The sequence below is a fragment of the Pleurodeles waltl genome, chromosome 4_1 (genome assembly GCF_031143425.1).
Source record: "Pleurodeles waltl isolate 20211129_DDA chromosome 4_1, aPleWal1.hap1.20221129, whole genome shotgun sequence".
In the NCBI taxonomy this organism is placed as follows: Eukaryota; Metazoa; Chordata; class Amphibia; order Caudata; family Salamandridae; genus Pleurodeles; species Pleurodeles waltl.
In genome coordinates, this window is record NC_090442.1 from 231,654,191 (window position 1) to 231,669,307 (window position 15,117).

Genomic DNA, 15,117 nt, shown 5'->3' on the forward strand with positions numbered 1-15,117 from the left:
GAGCCCTAAAAAGGGGATCACACGAACCCAAGAAACAAGTCCCCAGAGCAGGGAGAAATGGATGGATGTAGCTAGATAAGAGTCTGTACCAGATAATGTATTACCCAAGGTAAGAAACTTGTTCATCTGACAGAGACTTCTAGCTGAAGATTCCTTACACTTGATTAGATAACCAAGCCATATACTGCTGGCAGTGGGCTGTGGACAATGCAGTGGCGTTACAAAGGCTCCCACAGCCCTTGCAGTGCAGTGGGTGCCCGAGCTCCAGGACCCCCCCTCGGTAGAGTACACCGTCTATGGGCAGGGAGCCATTGACTCGGTCCAGGGGGCCCCCATCCTGGTACGTTGCAGATGGGCCCCCTCAAGTTTTGTTACATCACTGGGACAATGTTTTAGACTAAAAAGTCCTGCAGGACTGAATTGGCGAAATGCCCGTCCCTGCAGACCCGACTGTCCAGGCAGTAGTGTTTGGCAAACGTGTGCAGGGATGCCCACGTTGGTGTCAGACATATGTCCAGGACTGGGACTCCATGTGCTAATGCCGTGGTTGCAGCTTTTCCCCTGGTGGAATGGGCCCTCAAGCCCTGGGGAGGCTACTTCTTAGCCAGGACATAGCAGATCTTAATACATAGAACGACCGAGCACGATATGGTCCACTTTTGTACTGCCCATTCCTTCTTTGCTCCCACAAAGCCGAAAAAGAGTTGGCTGACCACCTGGAACTCTTTTGTGCAGTCAAGGTAGAACATCAATGCTCTTTTTGGGTCCAGCCAGTGGAGTCGCTCCTCTTCCTTAAGCAAGATGTGGGAGAGCAAAGAAGGTGGGCAGGTAGGTCATGGCCAGCCCTCAGCACACAGGAGAGCCAGCAGGAATCTCTGGAGACCTCAGGAGGACCTACTGGCAGCAGGCACAGGGAGTCGCCTAGAGGCCTTAGCAGCAATTAAAAGATGGAAGCACGCGTCGCAGAGGTTGCAGGGAGGACGTTGTTTTTGGAGTTGTGTGATGCTGGGGCTTCTTGGAGCCAGGAGGTCTTCGACCTGAAGAGCCAACAAGTCTTGGCAGCGACAAACAGAAGCGATGCACAGGGGTTCCAGTCAAGCAGCTCCAACGACGGACCACAGACTTCTCAGTTTCAAAGATGACAGGTCAGACCTCTAGAAAGTCACAGAACCACCAACTGTGTTGTAGGGCCTTAAAGAGTCTGTGGGACAGCAGGATCCACAACCCGGTTGTTGAAGTTGAGGTGCCTGCGGATGCAGGGGAGTGACTCCATCACTCCAGGGAAATTCATTCTTGCTGTCCTAAGCGCAGGCAGAGTCCCTGTGACTCTGGAGGATGCACAGTCAGGGAGTTTGCAGAGTCCTAGCAATGCATGGGGACAAAGTTGCAGTAGGGGCCCTCCTACCAGTTGCAAATTTGTCACTCCCCAGTCCTTTGTGTGGTTTTGCACCAGAACAGGAACCGGGGCTCCTACACTGGAGTAAACCGATGTATGCAAGGAGGGCTCCAAATGTGCCCTTCAAAGAAGCCTGGTGGTGCTCAGGAGCACCCCCACCCCAGCCCAGAGACACCTATTTCCAAAGGAGAGGTGGTAAAACCTTTGCTCTGCAGGAAATTGTTTGGTCTGCCTTTTTCCTGCCCGAGTTAGGGTCAGCAGCAGGAGGGCAGAACAGTGTCTGGGTTCGGCGTCAGCAGTGGCTTGCATGCAGACCCTGCAGGGCTGCATGGGCAGATGTAGGGGGATCCTCTATGGAGCCCCCACAGTACATGGTATCATGCAACTAACACTGGAATCAGTGCAGTTGCATGATTCCAACATGTTGGATACCAAACATGACTAGATTTGGTAAAGCAGGGGGCCAGTCTTGGGCAAGGGTTGCTTCCCTGGGGGGAATAAGTATTTCTGTTTTGCGCCCCCCTGCTACACCACTGTTTTGGCCAATCTGGCCCCCGAGGGGTCAAAACCCACAGGATGCCAGGGATTCTTTTTTTGATCACATCTAGGGCAACGACCCCTTGGGCAAGGGTCGCTGCTATGGAGGCAAAATGTGTTTCCGTGTTTCGGACCCCCCTCTGGTGCTAGATCGCCCTTTTTTTCAGGCTGATCTAGCCTACAAGGGGTCGGGACGAAACCCACTAGAAGCCGGGGATTCTATGTATAACAATCATGGGGAGCACCCTTGGACAAGGGTCACTCCCTTTTTGGGAGTAAATATTTTGGCAATTTCTGCCCCCCTCTTTGGACCAGATCAGCCTTATATTTTTAGGCCTATCTGCCCCTAAGGAGGGGCAGAAGCCCCTAGACCACCCACACAAGTGATGTATATTTTTTATCAGGAGACTGAGGGGGAAAGCTGGATTGTAGGAAATTTGTGCTGGCGCAGAGATCCAACACAGAAATGTAAGGAAAATGCGCTTTTTGTCAGCTAAACTTAAGGTTTGCAGGGGATTCAGGATAAGAAAACATTGGGGGATCCACGCAAGACAAACCTCCCTGGACTCCACTGGGTGTCTAGTTTTCAGAAATGCCTGGGTTTGGTAGATTGCCCTAGATGACCGCCACGCCTGGGATCAAAAACGCAGGTTCTCCCCTTGCAAAAACAGGTAGTTTTGTAATAGATAATTTTGATATGTCCACAGTACATTTTGGGGCATTTACTGTAGCGGGTGTTAGGTCTACACACACAAGTGAAGTACCATTTTTATTGGGAGACTTGAGGAAATAATGGGTGAAAGGAAGTCTCTGTCTCCCCCTCAGATTCCAGACCTTTGCAGCACCGAAATGTGAGGAAAAAGTGTTTTAAGCCAAGTTCTGAGGTTTGCAAAGGATTCTGTGTCACAGAACTCAGTGAGAGTCCCACAAGTCACCCCATCCTGGATTCCCCTAGGTGTCTAGTTTCCCAAAAAATGTACAGGTTTGCTAGGTTTCCCTAGGTGCTGGGTGAGCTAGAGGCCAAAATCTGCAGATAGGTACTATGCAAAAAACACGTCCATTTTCATTGGAAAAATGTGATGAGTCCACGTTGTGTTTTATGGCACTTCCTGTCGCGGGAGCTAGGCCTACCCACACAAGTGAGGTACCATTTTTATTGGGAGACTTGGGGGAATGCTGGGTGGAAGTAAGTTTGTGGCTCCCCTCAGATTCCAGAACTTTGCAGCACCGAAACCTGAGGAAAAAGTTTTATTTTTGCCAAATTTTGAGGTTTGCAAAGGATTCTGGGTAATAGAACCTGGTGAGAGCCCCACAAGTCACCCCATCCTGGATTCCTCTAGGTGTCTGGGTTCCAAAAATATATAGGTTTGCTAGGTTTCACTAGGTGCCGGCTGGGCTAGAGGCCTAAATCCACAGCTAGGCACTTTGCAAAAAAACACGTCAGATTTCAATGTAAAAATGTGATGTGTCCACGTTGGGTTTCCTGTTGCGGACAGTAGGTCTACCCACACAAGCAAGGTACCATTTCTATCGTGACACTTGGGGGAAACACAGAATAGCAGAGCAAGTGTTATTGCCCCTTGTCTTTCATTACATTTTTTCATTCCAATTGTAAGACAGTGTGTAAAAAAGAAGTCTATTGGAGAAATCACTGTAATTCACATGCAAGTATAGGGACCCCGGAATTCAGAGATGCGCAAATAACTACTGCTTCTCAACACCTTATCTTGTGTCCATTTTGGAAATACAGGTTTACTTGATACTCATTTTTCAGTCTTTATATTTCACCAAATGAATTGCTATATACCCGGTATACAATGAAAACCCATTGCAATGTAAAGCTCATTTACTAGCACTGGGTACCTAGGGTTCTTGATGAACCTACAAGACCTATATAACCCGCAACCAGAAGAGACGGAACAGTATATTGCTTTAAAAAAATCTGCCGTAGCTGGTAAAGTTATAGAAGAAAACATGGCCGGAGATGGCTCTTTTTTTCACCTCAATTTCAACTTATTTTTACTTTAGCTGTTACTTTCTATAGGAAAACCTTGAAGGATTTACACAAATGACCCCTTCCTGAATTCAGAATTTTGTCTTCTTTTCAGAAATATTTAGCTGTCCGGGATCCAGCATCAGTTTCATACCCCTTTCTGTCACTACCTGGAAGGAGGCTGAAAGCACAAAAAAAAATAGTAAAAATGGGGTATGTCCCAGTTAAATGCCAAAATTGTGTTGAAAAATGTTGTTTTCTGATTCAAGTCTGCCTGTTCCTGAACGCTGGGAAGATGGTGATTTTAGCACCACAAACCCATTATTGATGCCATTTTCAGGGGGAAAAAAACCACATGCTTTCTTTAGCTGCCCCTTTTCCCCGATTTTTCTAAAAAAACGCAATTTTTGCTGTATTTTGGCTCATGTCTTGGCCTCCTTCAGAGGAACCCCCAAACTCTGGGTACCTTTAGAATCTCTGGGATGCTGGAAAAAAGGACGCACATTTGGTGTGGCTAGCTTATGTGGACAAAAAATTATGAAGGCCTAAGCGCAAGCTAACCCAGTTAGACAAAAAAAGGTCTCAGCACGTGGGGAGGGAAGGGGGGTGACTGAGGAAGGCCCAACACCTAAGGGCTTAATAATAATAACAGTAACAGCAACAAAAGCAATAATAATTATAACAATATCATCATCCTAATCCAGTTCCTTCTAAATCCTCTGGTGCTCCATAAATCTAGGAGGTTCAACAGATGCTTTTACTAAGGCAACATAACTTTACCACAATTTCTAATTTGGAACCTGGTACTTCAGTGGGAAAAGTGGGGTGTATATATAAGGGTGGAGAGATGACCATTGTACCTCCTTCTGAAGCTATCAGAAAGATCGACAAACCATTGACTCCATATCATCTCACGGGAAATTGTCCCCAATCTTTCTCATTAGCACAGGAATTAGCTTTGGTTATTGAACCCTTTCAATTATATGGGATACATGTATGTGTAGGTCTAAAAGATGGAAAAACTCAAAATGCAGCAAAACAATACACACAGGTTTTTTCCTTTCCGTCCTGTAATTCTTACAGAATTAGCCCACTGAAGGTACTTGACCTTGCAAATGATTCAGTCCCACCAGTACTGACTTCCACAGTCAGTAACAAAAACTTGATGCTACATTTTCCATGGAGTGCACGGATAGTGAAGGGCTATGTGTACTGTTTACTGATCGCAAAAATACTGGCCGCAATTTGCAGGGAATATTTTTGTGACTTGTAAATATTTTTATGAACCAATCTATGTACAATTAGGTTTGTTTGTAAAAAGAACAGAATCACACTGAGTCACAATCTAACCAACCTATTGAACAAGTTACTTACTTTTGGTATTGCATTATCTGGTAAACTACATATAGTTGCGGATTCCTTACCTTTGAATTCTCCCAAGGCATCAGACTGGATATGGAAGAGTTTTTGTGAGCAGTACCCCTGCGCACTAGTAAGTGGTGTCAGTGTTGTCCGTGCTAGGGGTGACGTCCGCTTCACCTATAAAGGCGCCACCTTGGCACGCTGATGTCAGTTACTTTTCATGACTTTCAACGCCAGAAGCACAGAGCCATGAAGTGGTGTGGTGTCCCCAAACTAGGGCCATAAAAGGGATGAGTCCTGACCCTGGAAATCTGTCTGCAGAGTGGGCTGGATGGGTGGGTGGGTTGGTAAAGAGTCTGGGGCTAGATAAGATAAGGTGCCAGATAAGGCGTTACCAAAGGTAAGAAACGTATTCATCTGATAGAGACTTCTAGCTGCAGATTCCTTAATTTCTAACAGATACCCAAGCAATACCATCCGAGGTGGAGGGTCTGTGAACAAATTCAGACTAAGAAGTCCTTTAGAACTGAACGGGCAAAATACCCATCTCTGCAAACCTGATTGTCCAGGCAGTCATGATTGGTAAATGTGCAAAGGGAAGCCCACATTGCTGCTCTTGAAGGAGTCCAGGAATTGGACTTGTTGTGCTAACGCAGTGGTCGCAGCCTTTGCTCTGGCAGAATGAGCAGGATGCTGCTTTTTTGCCAGTGCTAACATATCTTGATGCACCACCCAACCTTTCTTCGCACCAACATACTCCATAAAGAGATGGTTGTCTACCTGAAACACTTGCGTGCAGTCAAAGTAGAATGACAATGCACTTTTTGGGAACAGACGATGGAGTCACTCCTCTTCTTTAGAGGGATTGGGAGAAGCGCAGAAAGTGGGCAAGGTGACTGATGGGCCCACATAACACACTCAACAGGAAAGAGGACATAGTGAAAAGCACCAATTTGCCTGTAAAAATGGCAGATAAGAACAGAGGCTTAAAAGATAAAGCCTGCAGCTCACTCACCCTCTGGGCTGATGTAATTGCCACAAGAAAGGCTGTTCTAATGGTAAGCAACATAAGGGGATAATTGTGCACAGGCTTGAAGGGAGTGCACATCAAGAATATGATAACCAAGCTAAGGTCCCACTGAGGCATGATGAAGGGAGATGGGGAAAACATACGAACAACACCCTTCAAAAATCAGGTTGATCAGGCAGCCACCAGAAGGCAGACAGAGCAGAAAGATAACCCTTTAGATTATCCAAAGCAGAGCTCAAAGCAAAATGTCACAAAGGGTAGCAGAAAGTGGGTGAACTGACTTTTCTGTACAATATGATACAAATCGCATCCAACAGCAGACGTATATCGTCTTGGTGGATGGACGCCTGACTGCCAGAATAACAGTGCAGGCTTCGGGAGGAAGACTGAAAGCTATCAACTGCTGCCACTCAATCTCCTCACAAGAAGGAGAAGAGTTGACAGGTTCGGGTGGAGGACCCTCCCCTGTTGCTACATCAGAAGATCCTCTTGAAGGGTCAGCCTCATCGGAGGATCGACACTCATATTCAAAAGCTCAGGGTACCAGACTCTTCATGTCCAGTCCAGAGACACAAGGATGACTTGAGCCCAGTTGTTCCTGATCTTCTTTGAGAACTCTGGGCAGGATTGGTATCGGCGGAAAGGGGTAAAGGAGGCGTTAGCTCCACTTGAGACGAAAAGTATCACCAAGTGAGAGCCGCCTTGGAAACTCCAGTGTGCAAAACTGCTGACACTGTGTATTCTTGTGGAGGTGAACAGATCTAACCAAGGCTCTCCCCACTGCCAAAAGAGACCTTGCACCACCTCCGGGGGAAGCCGCCACTCGTGATCCGCTAGGCATTGACAGCTGAGTTTGTCCGCTCTGGCGTTCAAATAACCTGCCAGAGATGTTGAACAACCAAGGATATGTCCTGGTATTCCAACCATGTCCAGAAACATAGGGCTTCTTGACAGAGGGTCCATGATCCCACTCCACTCGGTTTGTTGCAGTACCACATAGGAGGTGTTGCCTGTGAACACTTACACTAGCCTTCCCTTGATGGAGGGTAAGAAGGCTTTCAATGGCAGTTGGTTCACACAAAGTTATAGCATGTTGATGTGGAGTCTGGATTCCGCCAGAGATCAGATGTAGGAAGATGGCGCTCTATATACTGCACTAAACTCAAGGACACTAAGCAGAGAGTCCAGTGGATCACCAATTGGTTTTGCAGAGGTGAAAGGATTAATGCTCTATTTTGTGGTAGTGTAGGCGAGCAGTTAGGCTGATCCTAGGATAGTGCTAAGCATTTGTTGTACACACTCAAAGAATAAATCAGAGACCAATTTACAAAAATAGAAATTATTTTTATAAATGTTTCAAAACCAAGAACTTCTTAATCAGGTAAGTAGACTTTTAAGCATTTTCAGAAATCAACACTTAGTGGATTTTTCAGAGTTCCCTCAATGTTATCCTATGGAGGAAAACAATGTTCAGCAAACACAGGTCTAACAACGACTTACAGGGTTGAGCTCAGGAAGCAAGGGAAGTACTGGGCACTGATCAGACCTCCCCCGAGTGCTAAACAGCCCATTCAACTACTCTTGGTGGTCACCAGCTATCCAACATGTTATATCCAGATGACCTGCTTTTGCTTAGCAATTGTAAAATAGAGATGCAAAAATTGATGACTAGCTTAGGAGGGTATACAAAGATCAATGAGCTGGAAATATACTAGAGTAATACAAAAGTGGTTGTCCTTAATAGTAGACCCTCTAATCAGCGTAATTGGCATTTAAATGGAAAGTTAACAGAGGAACTAGCCACTTACACGTATCTAGGGGTCAAGATAGATTCAAGAGGAATGTATGCATGTCACAGGGAAGTAATAAGGGATAAAGCTCAAGCTCTCAATCATGGCTTTGGAACTTTATTAAAGACCGTCCATGGGCATAACCTTAAACCGTTAGCAGCAGTTATTAGAGTGAAACTACTACCAACGCTCTTTTCATGGTACAGAAATAATGGAGGGGGTGAGGAAGTTCTCTTGGATAAACTAATGGTAAAATCGTACAAGCAAGCTTTTCGGTTACCTAGGTCAACATCCCCTGCCCACATTTTCGCTAGTAAGGCAGTCGCTGGCTAGATCTGCAGCATTTATAAAATGTTGCCATAAACTGCGGCATTCCCCAGAAAGGGCGCTAGCTAATCTAGTATGGCAGGAAATTAACCTTGAGAGGGGCAATAGTAACTATAAGGAGTATCTGGAAATCGGCTGGATCTGGGTGACCTATGGGACCATACTCTGTCTAGCCTAGTATTTAGGAAAGCAGTGAACAAATCAATTAAGCTACATAGCTGGCTAGATGATGTGGAGGAACTACCCAAAGGTCTCATGGATGGCTGATTCTTAATACAAAAAGTATATAAAGAATCACCAATTATGGCCGCACCCTATTTGAAAATTAAGCAAAGTTTTTTTAAGGCTAAGGCTTGGAGATTTGCAACGTTATACTTCTTATCAAAATGGTAGAAGAAGACTCAAAGAGAGAACCAGGAATGCCGCTTATGCCATCTGGCGGTGGAAACGTTGGTGCACGTGGTATGTATTTGTCCCGCCGTGGCTATTCAAAGAAGAAATCTGATGAAAGAGGAAATCAATGCCCTAGGGATCTGAGCATGTGGACCGGCCCTAATTGAAGCATCTGATCCAAGAAAAGAAATAATAAACATCAGGCTGGTCAAATTTCTAGAAATTTTTTACTTCACTTACAGCTTCATCCAGATTCTAGTGATCCTGGCATCTGGGCAAGCAGCAGGGCAGGCGGACAATGGGTCTCAGTGGTTTTTCATATCATCCCTGATCTCTACCCTCTCTGAGCTCCATTATAGGGATTTGGTTTATGATACGTATCCTGTTTTTAATGATTAATTACTTAACATCTGATTGGTATTTAGCTACCATGCAGAAGAAATGTAATGCACTTTTTGCCCAACTTTAAACGTTATTTAAGATAGTAACTTTTAATATCAAACGTTTTCTGAAACTCTGCTTCCTGGAAACATGGTCTAATGTACCCCCTGTGCTGAAGTTCTACTCAATGATCGGCAGATGGAATGTTATACACTTTCTGTTCACCTCAATCATAATGCCAATTTCATTTTGGCATAAGGCCTGCACTAGAATATTGTGATAGAACTCTTTTTTAAATTATTTTTATGGCGGCCTAAGAACCCCTTAAAATTTGATTCATGAACTGATTCATGAATGATTCCCACCATAATTTCGATAGATTATGAACGATGGTGGGTGGGTCACTTTGTCTTTTAATTTGTTTTAACCCTCTTTTATACAATCCGCTGCATAATGGAAACGGAACCATACAGGGGTTAATGTATTTATTGCATTGATCATGCCTTGTACTATCCTTACGGGATGGAATGTTTTATGGTTTTTATTAATTAATACAATTATTGATTCATCACTGATCGGAACCATACCAACAGGTCAGACCGGGCGTCTGGGTGCAGGAGTGCAATAAGGCGTCAGGTGCCCAATGGTTCTCTATGGGAGTTGGACCTTGTGAAAAACAGGCTACAGGCTCTGGTTGGGAAAGCCAATCAGGGACAACAAGCAGGTAATTAATAGCCTTGGTGTGCTCTGGACGTAGGTGCACCATTGGATCTCTTTTCCTGTGCCCAAGGGTGACGGATACAGGAGTGTTTTTAGGAGTCATGTTTTCTCGTCCGGCAGTTCTCGCAGTCATTGGGTCTTGCGTGTTGAGGCTGCAGGCACAGTCGGGGAGTCCGACAGGGGTGGACTCAAGCTCGAGGGAGCGGGGGATGTTGCTAGCACCAATGACCCATCTCAGATGGGGCCAGGGGCGACGGGTTAAGTGGTTGCTGGAGGTGACAGGTTTCCTCTCACCACAAGGCTGCAGGAGGGGGGGGGGGCTGCAGGCAACTTGGGGGAGTCCAAGAGGGGTGAAACCTGAGTAGACCGACTCTAGACAGCTGGGGTACTTGGCTGGCACCATTGGCTGGCTTTACTCGGGTCGCGGTTGTCTGGCGCAGAGGTCACTTTAGGTATCGGGCTCTTGTTCCAGGGGCTGCAGAGTCCTTTCTTGAAACTTTGTTGCAGACCGGTTCCACTGCTCATGGGAGCATGAGTCTTAGTAGAAGGCAGGCATGCCCTCCTGGGGTTCTTGGAGGCTAAGTTGACGGATGAGTCGTCTTTTGGCAGAGTCCGTCGAGGTCAGCACGGAGGCTAGAGGGGGCTGGTTCCAAGTCAGTTGCTTCTTCTTTTCCTTTTCTGCAGGTGCAACTCTTCTTTGTCCTTGCTTCGTAGGCAGTCAGGCTCTGAGTTCTAGGGTTCGGGTGTGCCACCTTAATTACTCAATTAAGGGCATTACAGGGACTGCCAGGTGGTAGCCAATGAGCTGCCCACCTTTAGGGTGGGTATAACGCTATCCTCCAAACAAGATGGAGGAATTTAAAAAGTAGTACCCACTTCAGCTTGCCCACTTTTGAGGTGGGACTGGCATGAAAAGGGAACACCTTCTAATCTGCCTAACTTCCCCGCCTGTGCTGCTGCCAAAAGTGGGGTCAGGACAGGGGGAGGGGGGCCAGTCATCACCATCTGGTGAGACCTGGGTCGCATTACAAAGCTGGCTAGGTCTTTGAAGATTCCCGCCCTGGAATGTCCATCATGCCTGGGTGAAGTGATAACACCTTCACCCAGTGCAGGCATTTGTCTCTGGCCCTCGAGAGCGCTGGCTCTCACCTTTGGAGGCCACAAACGCGTTTATGGTGGCTTTCAGGACCAATCAGTCAACCCACTAGTAGTTGGTAGGTTTTCAGGGGGCACCTCTAAGGTGCCCTCTGGCTGCATCTATTAATAAATCCCTCACTGGCATCATTGAGGGTTTGTTAATTATGAATTGATACCAACCAGCCCTATATTCAGAGAAACCATCATGTAGCTGAGGAGCTCGTAATGACCAGTGTCCAGCACATGCATTTAAAATAGATTTCATTTTCACTTATTAGGTCTCTGAATCAACAGACATAGCAGGGGCATATCTGCTCATGCATAGATGCTTTCACATGTGCCATGGATGTACTTTGCCTTAGGAGTGACTTACACCTGGTACATGCAGTGATAGGGTATCTGGAACAGAGATGTGTGTGACAAGTCTTGTTTTCAATTTAGCTTGCACCAACATACGCAGCCTGCAATGGCAGCACTGTGTGGGTTTAGTGACTTTGTCCCTGGGCACAACTGGTGCAGAAGCCCTCAAAGACCTTCCTTAGAACCCCAAGCCCTAGGTAACAGAAGTACCATTAACTAGGGACTTACAGGGGGTGCTAAAGAGTGTGCCAATTGTGCACAGCAACTGTGCAGTTTTGGGGAAAGAGATTTGGCCGTTGGGAACTGGTTAGCAGGAATCTAGTGCACTAACAGTAGAAGCCACATCAGAAACCGGGAAAAATGTGGGGGGCTAACCATGTCATAAAGGGTGCCTTCCCGCACCAGAGTCCTCAGATCTCCACCTCTCCCAAATGGCTGCCCCATCCCAGGAGTGGCGCAACTTTCACTCCTGTGAGATCTGGTAGGAGAGTCGGCCTCTGAACCAATCGCGGTACGTTAGCCACCACTGTAGGTCCTTTGCAGTTCTCTCCAAGATCTGGACCATGTCTGAGAGATTCCCCAGATGCTGGGCCAACTGGAACTTCAGGTCACACTACAGAGCCCACATATGCAACCTGGCATGTGTCACCAGCAGTAGGCCATGAGGCCCAGCAGCCTCAGAGTCAGTCTCACCGAAACCCAGGATAGAGGCTGAAACATTCCTATCACAGCCTGAATATCCTAGACTTGCTGGTCGGGAGGATGAGCCCGAAACTGCACTGAATCCAGAACAGCTCCGATGAAAGGGAGCGCCTGGGAGGGAGTCAGGTGTAATGTTGGCACATTTATAGTGAACCCCAGCGAATGCAGGAGGTTCGCGTAGTCTGGAATGGTAGAGGACAACCTGGGGCTAGCCCGCCTTCAACAGCCAGTCATCAATATAGAGATAGACGGGCACATTTGATCTCTGCAGATGAGCTGCGACCACTGCCATCACCCTGGTGAACAACCTCAGAGGCGCTGATAAGGCCTAAAGGGAGCTTGGTGAACTAAAAATGCCTGTGGCCTACTGTAAGCCACAAGTAGCGCCAATGAACAGGCAGGATAGTGATGTGAAAATAGGCATCCTGCAAGTCTAATGCTACTATCCAGTCTCCTGGGTAGATGAGATCTGAACCAATGTGAGCATTTTGAACTTCTCCTTTTTCAGGAAGTATTTGAGGGTTCAGTGATCCAGTATAGGATGAAGACCCTTGTCCTTTTTGGAGACCAGAAAGTAATGGGAATAGCCACCACAGCCTACTTCTGGCACTGGAACCCTCCCTACGTCTCCCTTGGCCAATTCAGCCATAACTTACTTGCAAAGCAAGGACAAATGATCCTCCGTCAGCCAGTCGTAGGATGGAGACATGGAGGGAGTAGTGGTTTCAAAGGGGAGGGAGTAGCCCCTTCGAATGATCTGTAGAACCCACCTGTCTGATGTTTCAGACTACCACTAGTGGAGATATTGGTGGATCCTGCCATCAACAGGACATGAATGACCAAAAAGGGCAAGATTAGAAGGGTTTGGAGGCTGTAGCTGCCAGGGGTGTAGGAATGGGGGTTAAGTTGTGGTTGGACCAGACCGCCAGTTACTCGACCCACAGGATCAGTAGGGACCGGTCCCTCATCCATGCAGAAGCTGAGAAGCTTGTGCAGCCCGGTGGCTGGGATAGGGTTTGCGCAGTTGGGTGGCCCGGTAGCTGGTATAGGGTTGGCCAATGTCGAAAAAACCCTTCCGTGGCCACGAAAGGAGCAAAAGGCAGACTGGGGATAACACTGGGCAGCTGAGAGGCCTAAGGGCTTGACTGTAGCCCACGAGTCCTTAGAGTGCTACATCACCGAGTCTGCCTTGTCTCCAAAGAGGCAGGTGCCATCGTCGGGCATGTCCATGAGGGAAGCCTGGACATCCCAGAAAAACGAGATGTTCCCAGCCAGGTGTTATGTCCGACTGCCACCGTAGTTGAAACCACTCTGCCCAGTGTACAGTAAACTTTGCTGCTTTTCTCCCATCTGTGACTGCTTGGGACAGAATGGCCTGGGCAGCATTTGGGAAATCATTTATCACAATGAGGAAGAGTGGCTCAATAAGCATGTAGTGTTCACTGATCGCAATGCGAGGCTGGCAGAAGAAAACTTTTTCTTAACTAAACTATCCAGTCTCTTGGAATCCCTGTCCAGGTGAGTACCATGGGAAGTAGAAGCTTGGACCCCCCAAGGTCTATGGGGTGAGGTGTTGGATGAGGAAGTTTGGGTTCCCTGGGGTGGGGCGGTGGGAAATTGTCCTATTTACAGGAGCCCATGTGCTGGGATTGGACCAGGTCCCCAGAAGGACACCGGTGAGGGCTTTGTTGAACGGGAGCAGGGGTTCAGAGGTTGGAGCTTCCACTTGCAGCACTTCTGTCAAGATGCTGGTCTTGAGAGGGCAACCGAAGGTCAAAGACCTCAGCCACTCTTTGCATACCCATAGCATTGGTAGCTCCCTCTTCTGTAGCCACAGTAGGGGGAGAAAGCATGCTGATATCTGGAGACATGTCCAGTCTCCTTGTATCACCCAGTTATTTAGACCAGTCCATATCTTGTTCTTCAGGCTGGTATTCTAAAGTGCCCAGTGACCCCTCCCATTACTCACCGAGGCCAAGCCCTACAGAATAAGGCTAAAGCAGCAACCTAGGTCAGAGGGTCTGATTTTTCCGACTCCTAAAATGGAGTAGAACATTGGAAAACACATTATACTGGCTTGAAACGCAGAGTCAGAGTATTTGTGCCAGTAAAGTACATCTGGTTGGTGCAGCAGCAAAGCCACCAGAGTGGCATATGTCCTTCCCATAGTATTTAGAGTGCCACTGACCTCAAATAACTCTTCATATTGTAGACAGAATATCTGCCACTTTTTTATTAATGTCCAGCATCTGCCCAACTCTAAGTAAGGCCCTAAGATTTGAACTTCACCACAGAAACTTCACTTATAGTTTACATCTGATTTAAATGATAACAATTAAATACTAAATTTAAACCTTAAATGTGCACATAAGAAAGCAAGATATAGAGGAACCATGTTCTATAACATAATAATAAAAGGCTTACACTTCGATGGTTTATAGAATAGACTAAACATACTGTCATATTACACCAAAATATTATTTTCTGTGTATTGGGTTTAGACAGCCCCAGGTAGTTTGATAAAGCATGAACCTCTCATCCTGCTCTGACTGACACCTTTGCCTGAAAAACTGGCTGGAATTTAGAATGCAGTTCATTGTACCATAGTTCCACCTAAGTTACAATAGACTACGTCTGAGATAGTAACATGCACAAAAAGCCTTTTGCATTGAAAATTAAGATTAAGTGCCCTAAAATCAATATTTGCTAAGTAAAACCCCAGAGAAATACAAACTAAATAATTAGTTATGCTTACCATTGTCATCTAAGATAGTTTTTGTCCTCTTGGAAGAATGATTGTGTTCGTTTAGCTCTCTAGTTGTGTACACTTGCTTCAATCCAAGAAACAAAAGAAGAATGGATGGTATGATTACATCTGCCACAGCATCCACAGCAGGCGGCCTATTCGGTAACTCCATTAGGATACAAAGTCCTATTATACAAATCTTCCGATCGTGAAGTCTGAAAAAAGGCACATGGGTAATGTTAC

At 46.5% G+C, this 15,117-nt stretch overlaps 1 protein-coding gene across 2 annotated transcripts in view; it reads right to left on the minus strand.

The window, feature by feature from the left end:
* Positions 1 to 15,117, minus strand: part of IPO8 (importin 8) — a 650,601-nt gene that overhangs the window by 108,093 nt on the left and 527,391 nt on the right. For both annotated transcript variants that reach the window (XM_069228192.1, XM_069228193.1), the window contains exon 22: positions 14,884 to 15,089. In XM_069228192.1, coding sequence (XP_069084293.1) covers positions 14,884 to 15,089 — 206 coding nt within the window. The remainder of the gene's footprint in view (positions 1 to 14,883; positions 15,090 to 15,117) is intronic.